Below are 20,594 nucleotides of genomic sequence, written 5' to 3'. Positions count from 1 at the left end.
AAACGCCCAGGTCAATTGATCTAATTGTCGCCGATTGCCCCATCAATTTGCTCATTAAAATTCGCCCAAGTACTGTTCATGTGCGCAGATATTCCGAGGAAGACGCAATACTGTTCTGGACCGGTTCGACCGGTCCGACCGGCGGTCAGACCGGTCCGAATCGGTTGAGACGATAATTTTTGCAAAATTTCAAAATTAATCCAAATTGACTGGGAATTTCTGCAATTAAACCTCAAAATTGAACTCAGGGGCCTGAATATTATATAGAAATGTGGTTTTGCCCAAAAGTTTCTATCAATTTGCATAAAAACCCCAAATTTTTCTAAAATCCCCAAATTGGGGAAATGTTCAATTGAGTGCTAATTTGATAAAATTGGACTACGAGACCTATGCCAATAGATTCAGAATGTGTTAAAACAATAGGGGTAGCCCAATTGTGTATAGAAAGTTCCTCAATTGGAAGTAATTTCAAAAATTGCAAATTGAGGGACCAAATTGCAACATTTTAAAGAATTTCTGTGCAATTCGTGCAATCCGCGCAATTTTAGGGTGCAATTGACCAAATTGAAATTCAAAGGGACCACAATTGAATGTCTAGACTCCAAATGTGCAAAAATTGCAAATAAAAAGACTCAATTGGTATTTTTTATGCAAATTCAACCTCAGGTATTATGAAGAAACACCTAAAATTGGATTCAATTTTCAATTTTTCTTGAGGTCAATATGAAAAGGGAATTAAAAGAAAAATATTGAACATTTTTGTGTATTTTTATGACCTCGAAAAGCATTTTTTTATGATTTTTTCAAAGATTTTTCTATTTTTCGAAAATATTAAAAAATATGAAAAATATGAAAAATTATTTTTTGTTCCAAATTGATTCCTTATGCTTGGCCAAGGCTTCCAATGTTGATTTTTTAATTTTTTAATTTTTTGTGAATTTTTAGTGAATTTTGGAAAATAAAACTAAAGAAAAACCGACTAAAAATTCGGGTGTCAACAACTATGTCACTGATGCCCCCTCAGCAAAATGCCCATATGGCGGTGAGAGTATGAGTACCAAACTTTCATGGGTTGTTGGGTCAGCTGTGTCATCCTCGTCCGAGGCATCCGGCGGTGAGGGTGGTTATGTGAAAGGCGTTGTGACATACATGGTGATGGATGATCTGGTCGTGAAGCCTATGTCCACCATTTCTTGTGTTACTCTCATCAACAAGTTCAATGTGCAGGAACTTGGGGATCTTGAAGAGAAGGTGATAGATTTTGGGATGGATGAGGTAAGGCCTGCAACCCCTTTCTAATATCCTATACCTTTTTTTATTTGTTTCTATGCTTGAAATTATTAGTTGCTTTTTCATCATGCTCCAGGACAACTTAAGCCTTTTATTCATGGAGACATTAGTGAAAATTGGAGGATCATTGAATAACGCGTAGAATTGATGTTAGTTAGAGCATTTCTAATGATTTTTAAGAGATTTCAGTGAGTCATTTCTGGGATATGGATGGTAGTAGTGTCACCATTGACTATATGTCAGATTTATGCATTCCAACTTGCGCTACGAGTCTCTCCTCTGTTATGGCCGCACTGCTAACATTGCAAAAGGTTTAGTGATATCCTACCCCGACATGAACAACGGGTTGGACTTAGAAAAAGAACAAGATCCATTGTTGGGTAAAATCACATCTTCATGACGAGGATGATTTTCTAAATAAATCTTCACGACTTGCTAGTTTCTTAAGTTAAAGATAGCTGATAAGGTCTGGATTGTTACTAAATCGAATTTGTGGACTTAATTCTCTATGCTATTTTAGCATCATGACAATTCATTACCCATGGCTGCGAAATGTTCAGTGAAAGCTTCTGATACTCCTGTTATCTGGTTTGTAGGCCATAAAGCTGTTGAATGCTTCTTTGCACTCCAAGAAGGTGTTCACAGACATATTCTTCAGTAAGAAGGAAGCATCTGCATGATGATCCATTTCAAGATAACTGCTTATGCTATTTCTCTATTAATGGCTTTAACTATTTTATTTCCATTTGCGTGAGATTTCGGCGAGTCCACTGATTCCAATTGTAGTAGTACGGTCGCCAATTATGCTTTTTTTTTTTTTTTTTCAGTTATTATCAGTGCGTGGTGCTTTGGTTTATGAGAATGTCATCTTTAGATGTGTCTATCCTTATCAAGCTGTAATGGTTGTGTTTATGATTGGATTCATAGGTTGCACAAAATTGAGAAATCAATGGTCGGTTTACTCCATTCTGAAATCTGACAAAAAAAGAAAAAAGAAAAAAAGAAATCAATCCATTCTGTAAGGATCAAAGCGTTCTGTAATGCGGTGGCAATATCACTTGGGTCTTTCTTGGACTCTGATGAATCCTCCAGCAGCATTCTTCCTCATCAGTAAACTACAGAGTAAAAGTTAAATCGACCGTTTACGTGCGAGCTTTACCTTTTATGTTCATTTTAGAAGAACAAATCTCTAATTCTTATGTGATATTTGGTAATTAATCTCTGAACGATGGGCAACAAATAATATGTTCATGGTTATTCTGGCAATAAATTTCTAGCAAATCTCCAATTCTTTATGTGTATTCAGTAGTAACCTTTAATTGGTGTACAAGAAATAATAGAGTTACATCGTGTGGTGATAAACATTCAAAGATAATTGTTCATATATATATATATGGGTGTGTGTTCTAAGTAGATAAATGATCAAAGATCTATGGCAGGTAAAAATTCTATTTTGTTCTCAAATCTCTTTTTATGAGCTTAAGTTTAATTACATGGTATTTCTCATCTTTAAGAATTATAAAATGAGCCTCATCTACGGTGATAAGAATCATCGTGGTTTTATTACTATAATTAATTATCAACAAAATAATAAAGTGAATGAATTCGCATCACTTGTAGGCTTGTACTGTTGAACTAAGGGCCACGATTTTTCCGACCCAAAAAAAAAAAAAAAACTAAGGGCCACGATAAGTTCTCAAGTAACAATTTCTAATAATCACAAAAGGTTTATAAAAGAAAAAAAATCAAAGTTAAAAATTTCCTTATCACGCATGTCCAAAAATAAATGTCTGAGAATCTATATTTGCATATATAAATTCCCAAAAGAGAATTTTTAATTCCTACAAAAAATTTATAAAAGAAAAGATAAGTGTTTACATTGCGCACAAAAATAAAAATTGAGAAATAATTTTTCATAGCTGTTGATTTTAGGACTATGATAGGTTGTGAGAGTTTTTAGTAATTGCAAAAGGTTTATATAAGAGAAAAGTAGGTTTGCAAGTTTGTGTTACTTAATTGCACATAAAGTTAAAAATTCCCTTATCGCGCATTTCTGAAAATATAATTTTAATGGCGTACATGGAAAGGCGGGGTTACAATTTTAAATAATATTTTAATATTTTTTTTAGATTGAATTAATCATCGTATGATAAATTTAAGATTTTTTTTTTTTTGATAATTTTCTTGACAATCGATACTTTCCATTACCGACAAAGTTCTTGCTCTGTCCTACCAGCCGAGCAAGAAGGTGACACAAAGCATCTTTTATAGCATGCCTTTAAGCTGTGGTATCAATCTTCGATTGACCTTGGAAGTTCTATAGCTTTAGTGCATGTACTAAACAAAGCTAAACAGTACAACCACATCTATACTATATGGACTATAACTTGTTCCACTCGCCCATTGGCTCTGTTAACTTGTTTTTATAGGATGAATCCTCTCACTTATGAATATTTATAACTAAGGCCTCGTATCACGAATTCAATTAATTTGACAATAATTTGAATAATAACAATAAAGTGGCAACTATCGTGAAATTTTTCGAGATTACTTAGACACAACTTCTTAACAGCTACTGTGCTTATGAAAATGAGTGCCTCTCATGAAAACCCTTTAACGTAAAGTCTTTGCATCTCCTTAAAGATTTTTCTCGAAAGCCGAAACCAAACGCACCTAGAAGACCAGACCGGTAAAAACTTCCTTAAGAAGTGCCTAACCCGCAGTGCTATGGTGAAAAACTCCGCCACGCTCTCATGAAAACCCTTTAACCTAAAGTTTTTGCATCTCCTTAGAGATTTTTCTCGAAAACCGAACCAAAACGGACCTGAAAGACTTGACTGGCAAAGCCTTCCTCAAGAAGCACCTACCCCGCGGTGCTACCGCGGAAAACTTCGCCACCCTGTCTCCATAATTTCCTCTCTATCTCGTCTTTGACTCAAAAGTACAAAGTGTTAATCTTCTTTCCAAAAGCCCCGGCCTTTCCCCAAACTCCACTACCGTGACCCGAGAGTTGTGAAGAAAGCAGCTCTTGCACTTGCTGGGTCGAAGCCATGACCGAGAGGCGCGCATTCCCTCGTCAGTCCCGCTCTTTGCGAGCTCGATTTTTCTCCGGTTAGTGTGATCTGATTGACGGTCTTGTGAGCTAGTGTTAATAGAAAGAAACTCAATTTATACATGCTCTCGTCTTTTTCAGTGTATCACGTAGAGGTTTCTTCGTGAAACTCCCGCACATTTACTTATCCAAAAGAAGAGATAAACTTTTGGGTCTCCATTTTCTATTGATTTCCATGGACATCGCCTCACGGTTGCTCTCTCCAAGTCCAGCTTCATTTGGGAAAATTTTGTGATAGATCCGGGGCGATCAACTTGGACCAAAGCTTTAGAGTGGTGACCGTAGAAGAGAACCAATGATGGGTCTGGCAACGCACTTGCTCGCAGGCCTAGCCCGAGCCTCAAGGGCCTGAAGTCATTTTTTGGACAGGTTTGGACAAGGATATTTAGGGAGAAAATATGAACCGGTCGATTCTCAGATTTTTTTTACAAAAATCGTACCATTGTCGCACTAGAGAAAAGAAAATTAGGCTTTATTTTTTCTCCTTTTAGATCGATCAAAAGGATTCGACCAAAAAGTAAAATGCAAGTTAAATGGACTAGTTTACCTTTCCTTTTTTCAATCATGGGCTGGCATGAGAGCTTTTAGGCTCGATGTCAGACTTAGCCTAGCCAGACCAAGCCCGATTCACTTCCTGTTGTGGTGAAATTATGGACTAAAGCTGGCTTAATGGTATGCTTGATTCTCTGCACAGACCAAAACCGAGCACGGCAAAAACCAAGAAGATGAGTTCGAAGCTTCTTGTTGACAACAAAAACGGGACCGTCCTCTTTGCCGAAGCCGGAAAGGACTTTGTGGATTTCCTTTTCCATTGCCTGGCTTTGCCGGTTGGACCTATTGTGAGTCTTCTCCCCAAAGCAGGCGTGGCGGGTGGCTTGTGCAGTCTTTATGCGAGTGTCGAGAATCTCAGCGACCCATATATCGAACTTAGATAGAAAGAGGCTCTGTTGAATCCCAAAGCACGGAGCTCCGATCCGGATGTTACGCGCTAATTGTTGCCCGAAGCTCCACCTTCAGCACCATTTAACTACTACATTTGCCCTCGTACTGCCAATGATTTTCGCTACGCAGGCGCTTCATGCAGTAGCTATGTGACGGATTCCCCTTCTACAAGATGTCCTGGTTGCAACAATACGATGAGCAAGAAACTGTCATGGGTCCCGGGGCCAGCTGCTGGTGCCGCGTCCTCGGCCAAGGTACCTAGTGGGGAGGGCAGTTACGTGAGAGGCACGGTCACATACACGGCGATGGACGGTCTGGTCATGAAGCCCATGTCCAGCATCTCTTGCATTACTCTCCTCAACCGGTACAATGCGCACGAAATCGGGGATCTCCAAGAGAAGGTGATCGACCTTGGCATGGACGAGATAAGACCCACAAAAGTCGCAACCTCTTACAAATATTTCGACCCCATTTAGGATAAAACAATGAAATCTGAAGGTTGATTTTCAACTGGTAGTTGTATGTCTGGTCGGGAACATGGCACAAGAGAATAACCAACCAGTTCTAGAGCTAACTACGATGTTCGTATGAGATTACAAGGTTTGATCCATCCCATCAATATGTGGTCAACTCATCAACTAAGAGCACATCAATGCTCAGCATTTGGAAGAAGAAACTAAAGATTCCAATCTAATTATGGTGTTTAGGACGTAGATTTTTTAGAAGCCATACAGCTTCATGATCAAGTTCAGATTATGTGAGCTATTGTTTGCTAGAAACCGGAAGCACCCCTGTTTGTATAACTTGCGTTTTCTCAAGCACCCATTTTTAATGACTTGTCTTGTGCCGTGCCATCTTTACTCAGGCCATAAAGCAGTTGAGCGCTTCATTGCATTCCAAAACGGTTCTCACAGACCGATTCAACAGGGGAAGATCTCAAGTGAAATGCTATTCTTCAATTTCAAAAACTCTCCATTCGTATTGGCTTGCTGGGGTAGTTTGCTCTTGCTACTTTGTGAAATGCTGATGAAACTATTCAATCCGCGATGTGAAATTAGTCTCTACTATATGTTAGCTTGCTAAGAAAACAAGTTCCTGAATGTGTATATGCTTGTAACGTCGGGATGAATGTGTTTTATGTGAACTGATCCATGTGGTTTAAGCAACGAATAGATTTACTATGAACTGACCCTCGATAAATTTACTATGAACTGACTGGGAGTCGTTAGGCTCTCCAAGCCCAAAGGATAAAAGGACGGCCTAGGCAAAAAGATAGAAATAAAAAAATCCAGCAGAAAATGGGACACCAAAGACAAGATAACAATATTCAATGCCCGCGAGGTGCCATAAAATAAGCAAGAAGAAATGATTGTCTAAACTTTGACACTTATTTTATTTTTTCATAATGTGAAGGGGAGCTATACATACGTTGCTCGCGGGATCGACATGACATGTCCTTTCCCGTCCAAAATCTAACTCTTTGCAATGACTTCGGAATAACTTTGTGCATCCTTGTCAACTCTGTTAAGTAGTTAGCCTTTGCCATAAATAAAATAGATAATATGGTTTCCACCCAATTCTTCAATATCAATATGTCTCTCGTTTCAGCCTCTTTTCACTTTCAACGCCTCTCTCCCAACAACCGCTCCGCCATTGATGCCAATCGCCGCCCACCATCGACATACATTGATCGCCGACCGCCACCCGCCCATCGTCAACTTGCTGCCACCCACCGCCTTCGACCATCACCTGCCGTGGCCACTGCCCGCCGTCGATCATTGTTCGATACCACCCACCCCTGCCAGTTGCCGACCATTGCCCGTTGCCACTCTTGCCCGCCACACATATGCAAATAATATTTTTTTTAGTTTTAAAAAGTAAATAAGATTTTTTATAATAAAAATTATTCTTTAAAAATTTTTTAAAAAAATTAAAAATAAAGAATAGATTTTTCGGTCGATGATAATAATTTTTCGTAGAAGATTTTGTGTTGATAATATTATAAAAGTAGAAATTTTCAACCATTAGCAAACGAATTTGTGTTTGAGAAGCTGAAATTTTGTCCTGTTATCAAAAGTTTTTCTCTAATCATAAATCAACTTATAGAATAGAAGTAAAAAAATCAACTTCTGCTCAAAAGTAAAAATAAAAAAATCAACTTCTGATTAGAAATTAATTTTTGAAGTAGAAGTGTTGCCATGCACGTCCTTAGCTTGGAGATACCTACTGTACTTTTCTTTCTCGCTCGGTCGCTCTAAACTATTTTCAATCATCGAGCCAAGCATTAGGTCTCACTCTTCTTCCTTTTTCTTGGCACTTTTGTCGGGATGAAAGAGGACGCCGATATTGTCGGTCCCCGAGATGCGTCGGAGAAGAACATCTCTCCGGGTTATGTGCCACCGTTTCATTGGCTCACTCGGAACCGGATAACGTTTCAGGGCATTGGTCCAGTTTCCAATTCGAGAACCGTCCTCTCCATTCCTAACTGTTGGGAAGCGATCACCCTCGTATATATGCATGCTCCCAGCTCTACCTGCGATCAAGTCACATCGAATATTTGTCAGGAGAAGACCCCACTGCGAAAACTTCCTCAAGAAGGTGCTCCAGCTAAAAAAATTCTCCCCGAAGAACCTGTGTTAATAATTTCCTCTGACCCAAAAGAAAAAAAGCTGGTGCCTTTTCCAAAAGCCCCGGGCCCCGGCCTTGTCCCAAACTCCACTATAAGAAAGGCAAAGCTCTCCGTCTGTTGACCATGACCCGGGAAGGAAGCAGCTCTTGCACTTGCAGGGTCGAAGCCATAATTGAGAAGCCCAGTTTGACGATTTTCTCCTGGTTAGTGCGAAACTGAAGTAGACTTGCTCTCGCCTTTTCGTTACTCGCATCATTGTAGAGCAAGGGTTCGTATTTTCCCCAACAGGAGTCGGCTGTATCACGGACATGTTGGTTCGTGAAACTCTTGCGCATCTGCTTATCCAACAAAAGAGACAAATCTTTGAGTAGTTCTTGATTTTCTCTCGGTTTCTGTGGACACCGCCTCCCGATTGCTTGATTTGATAGTTTTTTTATGGTCCGGTACGATCGACATCGATCAAAGCTTTAGAGGGGTGACTGCCAAATAGATGCATGATGGTCTGGGTAACTCCGGTGCCTGCAAGGCCTAGTCCCAGCCATGAGAACCTGTAGACATTTTTCATTTTATGAGATTTGAGAAGCTGATATTACAACAGTGTAACATTACAAACTCAAGCGCAAGTGTTATAAAATGGCAAAAAACAACCAAGCACGTTGAGATTTAATTTGGCTTTTATCTCAGTAACATAGGAAGGAAGGCTATTTTTCAGATTGGTCTAATTCTCTTGACAGGTCAAGAACAAAAACAGCCATGGCAGCGACTAAGATGAGCTTGAAGCTTCTTGTTGACCGGAGAAGCCACACGGTTCTCTTTGCTGAAGCTGGAAAGGACTTTGTGGATTTCCTTTTCCATTGTTTGGCTTTACCAGTTGGAACTGTTATTAGTTTCCTTAGCGGTGGAGGCCCAGCTGCTAGCTTAGGCAACGTCTACAAGAGTATTGAGAATCTCAGTGAAATATATTTAAAAACTAACCAGAAAGAGACTCTGTTGAGGCCCAAGTTACCGAGCAGTGGTCCGGAGCTTCCCTTGTTATTACCTGAAGCTTCAGCTTCCGCGCCAACTGACTACTACGGGTGCCCTTCAAGATGTAGTAACAATTTCACTAATGCCCCCACGGCAAAATGCCCATATTGCCGTAACAATATGAGTACCAAACTTTCATGGGTTGTTGGGCCAGCTGTGTCATCCTCGTCCGAGACATCTGGCAGTGAGGGTGGTTATGTGAAAGGGGTTATGACATACATGGTGATGGATGATCTGGTCGTGAAGCCTATGTCCACCATTTCTTGTGTTACTCTCATCAACAAGTTCAATGTGCAGGAACTTGGGGATCTTGAAGAGAAGGTGGTAGATTTTGGGATGGATGAGGTAAGGCCTGCAACCCCTTTCTAATATCCTATATCTTTTTTTTTGTTTTTTTCGTTTCCAGGCTTAAAATTATTAGTTGCTTTTTCGTCATGCTCCAGGACATATTAAGCCTTTTATTCATGTAGATGTTAGTGAAAATTGAAGGATCATTGAATAACACATAGGAGCGATGTTAGTGAAAATTGGAGGATCATTGAATAACACATAGAAGTGATGTTGTTAGTTAGAGCATTTCTAATGATAGTTAAGAGATTTCAGTGAGCCATTGCTGGGATATGGATGGTAGTAGTGTCGCCATTGACTATATGTCAGATTTATGCATTCCAACTTGCGCTACGAGTCTCTCTTCTGTTACAGCCACGCTGCTAACATTGCAAAAGGTTTAGTGATATCCTACCCCGACACAAAAAAGGGCTTGGGTTTAGAAAAAGAACAAGATCCATTGTTGGCTAAAATCACTTCTTCATGACAAGGATGATAATTCATAGTTAAGGAGTAGTGTGCATCAGCACTTTTTCTAAACAAATCTTCACGACTTGCTAGTTTCTTAGTTAAAGATAGCTGATAAGGTCTGGATTGTTACTAAATCGAATTTGAGGACTTAATTCTCTATGATATTTTAGCACCATGACAATTCATTACCCATGGCTGCGAAATGTTCAGTGAAAGCTTCTGATTCTGTTGTTATCTGGTTTGTAGGCCATAAAGCTGTTGAATGCTTCTTTGCACTCCAAGAAGGTGTTCACAGACATATTCTTCAGTGAGAAGGAACCATCTGCATGATGATCCATTTCAAGATAACTGCTTCTGCTGTTTTTCTATTAATGGCTTTATCTATTTTATTTCCATTTGCGTGGTATTTCGGCGAGTCCACTTATTCCAGTTGTAGTCGTATGGTCGTGAATTACGCTTTTTCTTTCAGTTGTTATCAGTGTGTGGTGCTGTGGTTTATGAGAATGTCATCTTTAGATGTGTCTATCCTTATCGAGCTGCAATGGTTGTGTTTCATAGGTTGCACAAATTTGAGAAATCAATGGTCGGTTTACTCCATACTGAAATCTGACCCAAAAAAAGAAGAAAAAACTCCGTTCTGTAAGGATCAAAGCGTTCTGTAATGCAGCGGCAATATCACTTGGGTCTTTCTTTGACTGTGATGAATCCTCCAGCCGCATTCTTCCTCATCAGTAAACTACAGAAAGTAAAAGTTAAATCGACTGTCCTTACCAAAAAAAAAAAAAAAGTTAAATCGACTGTTTACGTGCGAGCGAGAGAGAAAAAATCTCTGATTCGTATGCGATATTTGGTAATCAATCTCTGAACGATGGACAAAAATAATATATTCATGGTAATTAAATTGATGTGTGTGTATGTTCTAAGTAGATGAATGATCAAAGATCTATGGCACGCAAAAATTCTACTTTGTTCTCAAATCTCTTTTTATGAGCTTTAGTTTTATTACACGGTACTTCTCACCTTTAAGAAGAGAATTATACAATGAGTTTCATCGATAATGATAAGAATCATCATGGTTTTATTACTATGATTAATTATCAACAAAATAATAAAGTGAATGAAATCGCATCACTTATAGCTGTTGAACTAAGAGCTACGATTTTTACCCACAAAAAAAAGAAAAAACAAGAAGCTAAGGGTGACGATAAATTCTAATAATCACAAAAATTTCATAAAAGGAAAAAATTAGTTTTTTTTTTTTTTGGTGGAAAGGAAAAAATCTAGTTAAAAATTTCCTTATCGCGCATTTCTAAAAATAAATGTATGAGAATTTATATTCGTATATGTATTCCCAAAAGAGAATTTTTAATTCCTACAAAAAAGTTTATAAAAGAAAACATAAGTGCTTACATTGCGCACAAAAATAAAAGTTCAGAAATAATTTTTCATAGCTGTTGATTTTAGGACTATGATAAGTTGTGAGAATTTTTAACCATTGCAAAAAGTTTATATAAGAGAACAGTGGGTTTACAAGTTTTTGTTACATGATTGCACATAAAGTTAAAAATTCCCTTATTGCGCATTTCTAAAATTACAATTTTAGTGGCGTGCATGGAAAGGCATGTTTAAAATTTTAAATTATAGTTTAATATTTTTTTAGATTGAATTGACCATTTTATAATGAATTTAAGATTTTTTTTAATAATTTTATTGATAATTGATACTTTCCATTAACGACAAAGTTCTTGCTCTGTCCCACCAGCCAAGCAAGAAGGTGACACGAAGCTATCCCATCCCTTTTAGCATGTCTTCAAGCTATGGTACCAATTTTCAATTGACCTTCGAAGTTCTACAGCTTTAGTGCATGTACTAAACAAAAAAGTTACAATACTTCGTGGCACTATTAAAGCACATCATAGCTACACTGTACAACCGCATCTATACTATATGGACTATAACTTGTTCCACTCACCCGTTGGTTCTTTTAACTTGTTTTTATAGGATGAATCCTCTCACTTATGAATATTTATAATTAAGGCCTCATATCACTGATTCAATTAATTCGACAATAATTTGAATAATAATAATGAGGCAACTATCATAAAATTTTTCAAGATTACTTGACACAACTTCTTAGCAACTACCGTAATTATGAAAATGAGTGCCTCTCATGAAAATCCTTTAACATAAAGTCTTTGCATCTCTTTAAAGATTTTTTTCGAAAGCCGAACCAAACGCACCCGAACGACCCGGCTGGTAAAAAATTCCTCAAGCGGCACCTACCCCATGGTGCTCCAACTGAAAACTTCACCACCTTCTCATGAAAACTCTCTAACGTAAAGTCTTCGCATCTCCTTAAAGATTTTTCTACAAAGCCGAACGAATTGCAGCCGAAAGACTTGACTGGTAAAAACTTCCTCAAGAAGTGCCTACCCCACAGTGCTACAACGGAAAACGTTGCCGCCCGGTCTCCATAGTTTTCTCTCTATCTTGTCTCTGACTCAAAAGTATAAAGTGCTAATCTTTTTTCAAAAGCCCCCGCCTTTTACCGAACTCCACTACCGTGAACACGATTTTTCTCCGGTTAGTGTGATATGATTGACGCCCTTGTGAGTTAGTGTTAATAGAAAAAAGCTTAATTATACATGCTCTCGTCTTTTCTAGTGTATCACGTATATATTTCTTGGGAAAACTCCTGCACATGTACTTATCTAACAAAAGTTAGACAAACTCTTGGGTATTTCTCGATTTACTCTTGGTATCCATGGCACCGCCGCAAGATTGCTCTCTCTAAGTCCAGCTTGATTTGGAAATGTTGCGATGATCCACAGTGCGATCAACTTGATCAAAGCTTTAGAGTGGTGACCGTCTAATAGAACCAATGATGGGTCCGGTAACTCGCGTGCCCACGGGCCTAGCCCAAGCCACAAGAGCCCGGAGACATTTTTGGACAGGCTCGAACAAGGGTATTTAGCGAGAAATGAATGATTCCATGGCACAAGTTGCACGAGTTAGGATCAATTGTACCAATTAAATGGGCTCGATTGAAAAGTAAAATGCAAGTTAAACGAACTAGTTGATTGTTTCCTTTTTTCAATTATGGGCTGGCGTGAGAGTTTTTAGGCTCGATGTCGGACTTAGCCCGCCCAGACCAAGCCCGATTCACTTCGTGTTGTAGCTGAAATCATGGATACCTAGCTTATGGTTACGCTTGATTCTCTGCACAGACCAAGGCCAAGCATGGCATAAACCAAGACGATGAGTTTGAAGCTTCTTGTTGATAAGAGAAACCACACCGTCCTCTTTGCCGAAGCCGGAAAGGACTTTGTGGATTACCTTTTCCATTTTCCGGCTTTGCCGATTGGAACTATTGTCGGTCTTCTCCCCAAAGCAGGCATGGTGGGTGGCTTGTGCAATCTTTATACGAGTGTCGAGAATCTCAGCGACCCATCTATCGAACTTAGATAGAAAGAGGCTCTGTTGAATCCCAAAGCACGGAGCTTCGGTCCGGATGTTACGCGGCGATTGTTGCCTCAAGCTCCACCTTCAGCACCATTTAACTACTATATTTGCCCTCGTACTGCTAATGCTTTTCGCTACGCAGGCGCTTCATGTAGTAGGCGTGTGACGGATTCCCCTTCTACAAGATGTCCTGGTTGCAACAATGCGATGAGCAAGAAACCGTCATGGGTCCCAGGGCCGGCTGCTGGTGCCGCATCCTCGGCCAAGGGTACCCGGTGGGGAGGGCGGTTACGTGAGAGGCGTGGTCACATACATGGCGATGGACGGTCTGGTCATGAAGCCCATGTCCAGCATCTCTTGCATTACTCTCCTCAACCGGTACAATGCGCACGAAATCGGGGATCTCCAAGAGAAGGTGATTGGCATGGACGAGGTAAGGCCCGCAAAAGTGGCAACCTCTTACAAATATTTCGACCCCATTTAAGATAAAACAATGAAATCTGAAGGTTGATTTTCAACTGGTAGTTTTACGTCCGGTCGGGGAACATGGCATAAGAGAATAACCAACCGGTTCTAGAGCTAACTACGATGTTCGTATGAGATTACAAGGCTTGATCCATCCCATCAATATGTGGTCAACTCATCAACTGAGAGCACATCAATGCTCAGCATTTGGAAGAAGAAACTAAACATTCCAATCTAATTATGGTGTTTAGGACTTTCGTGACCTAAAAAATTGGAGAAATTTCCAGGCTAATGGATTATCAAGTTAATTATTTAACTAACCTAACTCAAACTCTCTCAAGTCCATACCAAATCACAACTTAAGGTTCAATTGATTAACATGCAATATATTTTAATATTGGAGTCGCCACTAATCATTTATGGTAGGTCGATTAGAAACCTAAATAAAATAGCGGGAGAACTATTTTATTCCTACGAACCAGAGATTAAGAGTTCGGGGACTTGATTACGCCGCATTAATCTATCGCCCTTTTGGTACCATTTTATTTCATGAAAAATCATTTGAGAAGGCAATATTAATTGATTTTAACCTAAGTCACTAACAAAGGTTATCATACGGGTGCACAATCAATTAATGAACATCCAGAAGTCAATATAATCAAGGGAGCATGCGCCACACAATTTTTTTTTTATTTTCGATTTTTATATGAATACATGAAAGACTATACTATATATGATGCAATGTCGTGATGCAAATGCAAGACTAAGCTAAATGACGTGCAAAATATGACATGCAAAGGAAAATTAACTTCGTGACATATGAATTAATTAAAATTTTAAATATGCAATTTTAAACTAATGTATAAAGATATGCTTATAGTTTAATTAGATTGATTATGTGATGTTGGAATCAATTAAATTGACCTAAGCATACAATTCTACATGGAATGCAAACTAACTTGCAACCTATATGACATGGTATGAGGTGACATAGCAAAGATGAATCACGTGACAAGGATGACGTGGCAAAGATGACATGGCAAGGATGACATGGCACGGATGACGTGGCAAGGATGACATGGCACGGATGACGTGGCAAGGATGACGTGGTAGGGTTGAATGATTTTTTTTTTTATATTTTCGGATAAATTAATTTCCTAAAATAGAACTATGCCAAAACAATATTTATCTTGCATATTTTAGAGTTTAAATTGACCGAAACCCTAATACATTAAGATAGATTATTTTAGGCATAAAATTCTATTTAAACATGCAATTTTTATCCTAAAATGCAATCTAATCTGATTATTTACAAAAAGGATTAGATATGCAATTGTCTACATGATGCTATTTTTGGAAAGATATGCAATTTTCAAATATGAAAAGTGAATGAATGCAAATCTTTTAGAATTTTCGAGATTAGATCGCGTGACGGATATATTCTAAAAAATATGAAAATCAAACAACTCAGTGAAGATGCCAATCAATGTCAATCAAGAAAGTGGATATATCAATCAAGTTTTGGAATATTTCGTAAATATTTGAGTCAATCTTTAATTCGTAATCCCACAATTAACAATTGAACACAAATTTTTGCCTAATCGAGTATTCCATCAATAATCTTAAAGATGAACTTTCTCGATCGTATGTCAAGTTGCCGATTAGGAAAGAAAATCTTCCTAATCAACCTGTATTTTTAAAAGATATCTACTTTGATGCAATGTGTAAAGCATACTACAAGATACACAATATACTTAAAAATTTTCAAACAAAGCAATTGAATATCTTATTTCGAGATAAGAAATTGTACCTAATCTCCAAGGATAAGCTTTCCTAATTCGAATACGTACCAATTTGTGGACGAAACTGGCTTGGGCCGACAGTGATGATCAAGGCAACGAATCCGTTGTAGCTGAATGGTAGGCCAAAAATACATATGCAAGTTCGCTCGGTGGAGGAATGGAAACTGAGAGAATAAGTCTTCGTGGATGTCCTTCGTTGACCACCGCTTGGACTATCTAATTCACATGCCCATGAAAGATTAAACATCACAATAAGCTGCAAGTGCTCCTGTGGAGTGCCGTAACATTTGTGCATGAGAAGAAGAAAAGAAATAAATAAGAAAAGATGATGATGGGATGTTCGAGATGAAACTTTTATGAAGACTCAAAGGCCCATCTCTATTCTTTCCTTTTCTTCATAGATGAATGATCTCTCACTGGTCAATTGAGCTGTTCTGAATGGGGTGATTTCCCCAAGCTTAAACGGAGAACAGCTATAGATCATAGGCTGGATGATAAAAAAAGACGGCTTGACTGTTGCTCGGCGGACCTGCAAGCTTAGGTGAAATCTCCCAGGGAACAAGACAATGTTTCGTTTTTTTTTTTTTTCTTATTTCTCCTCTTCTTTTCCTGCGAATTCTTTTGCTATGTATGTCAATGAATCGGCCTCGTATTGTGTTCTCTTCGTATTTTCCTACAAACAGAACCCACAAGTAGAACCTGAAAAAGCCAATAAAAATCAAGAGCAAGAAAGATGCAGTTATCTAAGATTGATGAAAGATCCACTCCCTTTTTCCTCCTCAATCTCCGCCACCTCCTCTTTCTTTTCTTGAAGAAGGTTTATGGTCGCCTCATTGTGGCCTTGGAGATGCCCACTAGAGGAAGAAGACGACCCTTTTTCTCTCCACCCTTCTCACGCTGCTTTTAATACGAAGGATCTGCCGTGTATTGCAATATTGTGGCCTCCCCTTGCTTGTGAAGTATAAGCATGCTTTTATAGGGAAAATTAGGTCAACTTAGGGGCTCTAACCTATGACTCTTTATGAAATAGATCCTGAATCTCAAGACCTTTTTTAATTAAGCCCCAAAGGACTTAATCACCCATACTCCTTAAAAATTTCGGCACAAGAACAACTCAGATAAGTCAATTGAGTTGAAAACCTTGAATTAAATCCATTCACTACCAGTTTGATGAAAATGTGTATGCAATGTATGCTAAAATAAATATGAAAACTGATTTGATTATTTTTGCTTAGAACTAAAATTAGTTCTAATTTTTTCTTAAGCAAAATTGACTGAAAAAGGTTAATCAAAATTTATGTGTCAACAAGGACGTTAGAAGCCATACGGCTTCATGATCAAGTTCAGATTATGTGAGCTATTGTTTGCTAGAAACCGGAAGCACCCCTGTTTTTATAACTTGCCTTTTCTCAAGCACCCATTTTTAATGACTTGTCTTGTGCCGTGCGATCTTTACCCAGGCCATAAAGCTGTTGAGCGCTTCATTGCATTCCAAAACGGTTCTCACAGACCGATTCAACAGGGGAAGATCTCAAGTGAAATGCTATTCTTCAATTTCAAAAACTCTCCATTCGTATTGGCTTGCTGGGGTAGTTTGCTCTTGCTACTTTGTGAAATGCTGATGAAACTATTTGATCCGCAATGTGAAATTACTCTCTACTATATGTTAGCTTGCTAAGAAAACAAGTTCCTGAATGTGTATATGCTTGTAACGTCGGGATGAATGTGTTTTATGTGAACTGATCCATGTGGTTCAAGCAATGAATAGATTTACTATGAACTGACCCTCGATAAATTTACTATGAACTGACTGGGAGTCGTTAGGCTCTCCAAGCCCAAAGGATAAAAGGACGGCCTAGGCAAAAAGATAGAAATAAAAAACTCCAGCAGAAAAAGGGACACCAAAGACAAGATAACAATATTCAATGCTCACGAGGTGCCATAAAATAAGCAAGAAGAAATGATTGTCTAAACTTCGACACTTATTTTATTTTTTCATAATGAGAGGGGGAGCTATACATACGTTGCTTACAGGATCGACATGACATGTCCTTTCCCATCCAAAATCTAACTCTTTGCAATGACTTCAGAATAAATTTGTGCATCCTTGTCAACTCTGTTAAGTAGTTAGCCTTTGCCATAAATAAAATAGATAATGTGGTTTCCACCCAATTCTTCAATATCAATATCTCTCTCGTTTCAGCCTCTTTTCACTTTCAACGCCTCTCTCCCAACAATGGCTCCGCCGTTGATGCCAATCGCCGCCCACCATCGACATACATTGACCGCCACCCGCCCACCGGCGAACTGCTGCCGCCCACCGACTCCGACCATCACCCGCCGTGGCCACTGCCCGCCGCCGATCATTGTTCGCTACCACCCACCCCTGCCAGCTACCGACCATTGCCCATTGCCGCTCTCGCCCGCCACACATATGCAAATAATATTTTTTTTAGTTTTAAAAAAAAAAAAGATTTTTTTATAATAAAAATTATTCTTTAAAAATATTTTAAAAAAATTAAAAATGAAGAACATATTTTTCGGTCGACGACAATAATTTTTCGTAGAAGATTTTGTGTTAATAATGTTATAAAAGTAGAAATTTTCAATCATTAGCAAATGAATTTGTGTTTCAAAAGCTGAAATTTTGTCCTGTTATCAAAAGTTTTTCTCCAATCATAAATCAACTTCTAGAATAGAAATAGAAAAATCAACTTCTGCTCAAAAGTAAAAATAGAAAAATCAACTTCCGACTAGAAATTAATTTTTGAAGTAAAAGTGTTGCCATGCGCGCCCTTAGCTTGGAGATACCTACTCGTATTTTCTCTCTCGCTCGGTCGCTCCAAACTATTTTCAATCATCGAGCCAAGCATTAGGTCTCACTCTTCTTCCTTTTTCTTGGCACTTTTGCCAGGATGAAAGAGGACGCCGATATTGTCGGTCCCCGAGATGCGTCGGAGAAGAACATCTATCCGGGTTATGTGCCACCGTTTCATTGGTTCACTCGGAACCGGATAACGTCTTAGGGCATTGGTCCAGTTCCCAATTCGAGAACCGATCACCCTTGTATATATGCATGTTCCCAGGTCTACCTGCGATCAAGTCACGTCAAATATGTGTCAGGAGAAGACCCCACTGCGAAAACTTCCTCAAGAAGGTGCTCCAGCTAAAAAAATTCTCCCCGAAGAACCTGTGTTAATAATTTCCTCTGACCCAAAAGAAAAAAAGCTGGTGCCTTTTCCAAAAGCCCCGGGCCCCGGCCTTGTCCCAAACTCCACTATAAGAAAAGCAAAGCTCTCCGTCTGTTGACCATGACCCGTGAAGGAAGCAGCTCTTGCACTTGCAGGGTCGAAGCCACACCACAATTGAGAAGCCCAGTTTGACTATTTTCTCCTGGTTAGTGCGAAACTGAAGTAGACTTGCTCTCGCCTTTTCGTTACTCGCATCATTGTAGAGCAAGGGTTCGTATTTTCCCCAACAGGAGTCGGTTGTATCACGTAGATGCTGGTTCGTGAAACTCTTGCGCATTGGCTTATCCAACAAAAGAGACAAATCTTTGAGGAGTTCTTGATTTTCTCTCGGTTTCTGTGGACACCGCCTCCCGATTGCTTGATTTGATAGTTTTTTTATGGTCCGGTACGATCGACATTGATCAAAGCTTTAGAGGGGTGACTGCCAAATAGATGCATGATGGTCCGGGTAACTCCGGTGCCTGCAAGGCCTAGCCCCAGCCATGAGAACCTGTAGACAGTTTTCATTTTATGAGATTTGAGAAGCTGATATTACAACAGTATAACATTACAAACTCAAGAGCAAGTGTTATAAAATGGCAAAAAACAACCAAGCACCTTGAGATTTAATTTGGCTTTTATCTCAGTAACATAGGAAGGAAGGCTATTTTTCAGATTGGTCTAATTCTCTTGACAGGTCAAGAACAAAAACAACCATGGCAGCAACCACGATGAGCTTGAAGCTTCTTGTTGACCGGAGAAGCCATACGGTGCTTTTTGCTGAAGCTGGAAAGGACTTTGTGGATTTCCTTTTCCATTGTTTGGCTTTACCAGTTGGAACTGTTATTAGTTTCCTCACCAGTGGAGGCACAGCTGCTAGCTTAGGCAACGTCTACAAGAGTATTGAGAATCTCAGTGAAATATATTTAAAAACTAACCAGAAAGAGACTCCGTTGAGGCCCAAGTTACCGAGCAGTGGTCCAGAGCTTCCCTTGTTATTACCTGAAGCTTCAGCTTCCGCGCCAACCGACTACTACGGGTGCCCTTCCAGATGTGATCACTATGTCACTGATGCCCCCTCGGCAAAATGTCCATATTGCCGTAACAATATGAGTGCCAAACTTTCATGGGTTGTTGGGCCAGCGGTGTCATCCTCGTCCGAGACATCCGGCATTGAGGGTGGTTATGTGAAAGGCGTTGTGACATACATGGTGATGGATGATCTGGTCGTGAAGCCTATGTCCACCATTTCTTGTGTTACTCTCATCAACAAGTTCAATGTGCAGGAACTTGGGGATGTTGAAGAGAAGGTGGTAGATTTTGGGATGGATGAGGTAAGGCCTGCAACCCCTTTCTAATATCCTATATCTTTTTTTTTTTGTTTCCAGGCTTAAAATTATTAGTTGCATTTTCGTCATGCTCCAGGACATATTAAGCCTTTTATTCATGTAGATGTTAGTGAAAATTGAAGGATTATTGAATAACACATAGGAGCGATGTTAGTGAAAATTGGAGGATCATTGAATAACACATAGAAGTGATGTTAGTTAGAGCATTTCTAATGATAGTTAAGAGATTTCAGTGAGCCATTGCTGGGATATGGATGGTAGTAGTGTCGCCATTGACTACATGTCAGATTTATGCATTCCAACTTGCGCTATGAGTCTCTCTTCTGTTACGGCCGCGCTGCTGACATTGCAAAAGGTTTAGTGATATCCTACCCCGACACAAAAATGGGCTTCGGTTTAGAAAAAAAAGGATATCCATTGTTGGGTAAAATCACATCTTCATGACAAGGATGATAATTCATAGTTAAGGAGTAGTGTGCATCAGCACTT

At 39.1% G+C, this 20,594-nt stretch overlaps 3 protein-coding genes across 4 annotated transcripts in view; all 3 read left to right on the top strand.

The window, feature by feature from the left end:
* Positions 1 to 1,050: 1,050 nt before the first annotated feature.
* Positions 1,051 to 2,163, top strand: LOC125316122. The gene is made up of 2 exons (XM_048283422.1): positions 1,051 to 1,275; positions 1,887 to 2,163. Exons 1-2 carry the CDS (start codon positions 1,051 to 1,053, stop codon positions 1,968 to 1,970), a joined length of 309 nt encoding a protein of 102 aa, XP_048139379.1. The 3' UTR covers positions 1,971 to 2,163.
* A 6,909-nt stretch (positions 2,164 to 9,072) lies between these two features.
* On the top strand, positions 9,073 to 10,166 carry LOC125316123. Of its 2 annotated transcripts, none has more exons than XM_048283423.1 (2): positions 9,073 to 9,344; positions 10,044 to 10,166. In XM_048283423.1, the coding sequence occupies exons 1-2, from the start codon at positions 9,120 to 9,122 to the stop codon at positions 10,125 to 10,127; spliced, it is 309 nt and encodes a 102-aa protein (XP_048139380.1). In that variant the 5' UTR covers positions 9,073 to 9,119; the 3' UTR covers positions 10,128 to 10,166. The 2 variants fall into 2 exon arrangements, with proteins under 2 accessions (XP_048139380.1, XP_048139381.1); XM_048283424.1 differs by lacking the exon at positions 10,044 to 10,166 and adding an exon at positions 9,443 to 9,520.
* A 9,645-nt stretch (positions 10,167 to 19,811) lies between these two features.
* LOC125316124 overlaps positions 19,812 to 20,594 on the top strand; it is a 28,415-nt gene continuing 27,632 nt past the window's right edge. Inside the window, exon 1 of the mRNA XM_048283425.1 lies at positions 19,812 to 20,090. Coding sequence (XP_048139382.1) covers positions 19,866 to 20,090 — 225 coding nt within the window. The 5' untranslated portion in view covers positions 19,812 to 19,865. The remainder of the gene's footprint in view (positions 20,091 to 20,594) is intronic.

This window comes from Rhodamnia argentea, chromosome 8 (assembly GCF_020921035.1).
Source record: "Rhodamnia argentea isolate NSW1041297 chromosome 8, ASM2092103v1, whole genome shotgun sequence".
NCBI classification, from domain to species: Eukaryota; Viridiplantae; Streptophyta; class Magnoliopsida; order Myrtales; family Myrtaceae; genus Rhodamnia; species Rhodamnia argentea.
The sequence above is the reverse complement of the archived record's forward strand: the minus strand, read 5'-3'. Positions and strand labels throughout refer to the sequence as shown.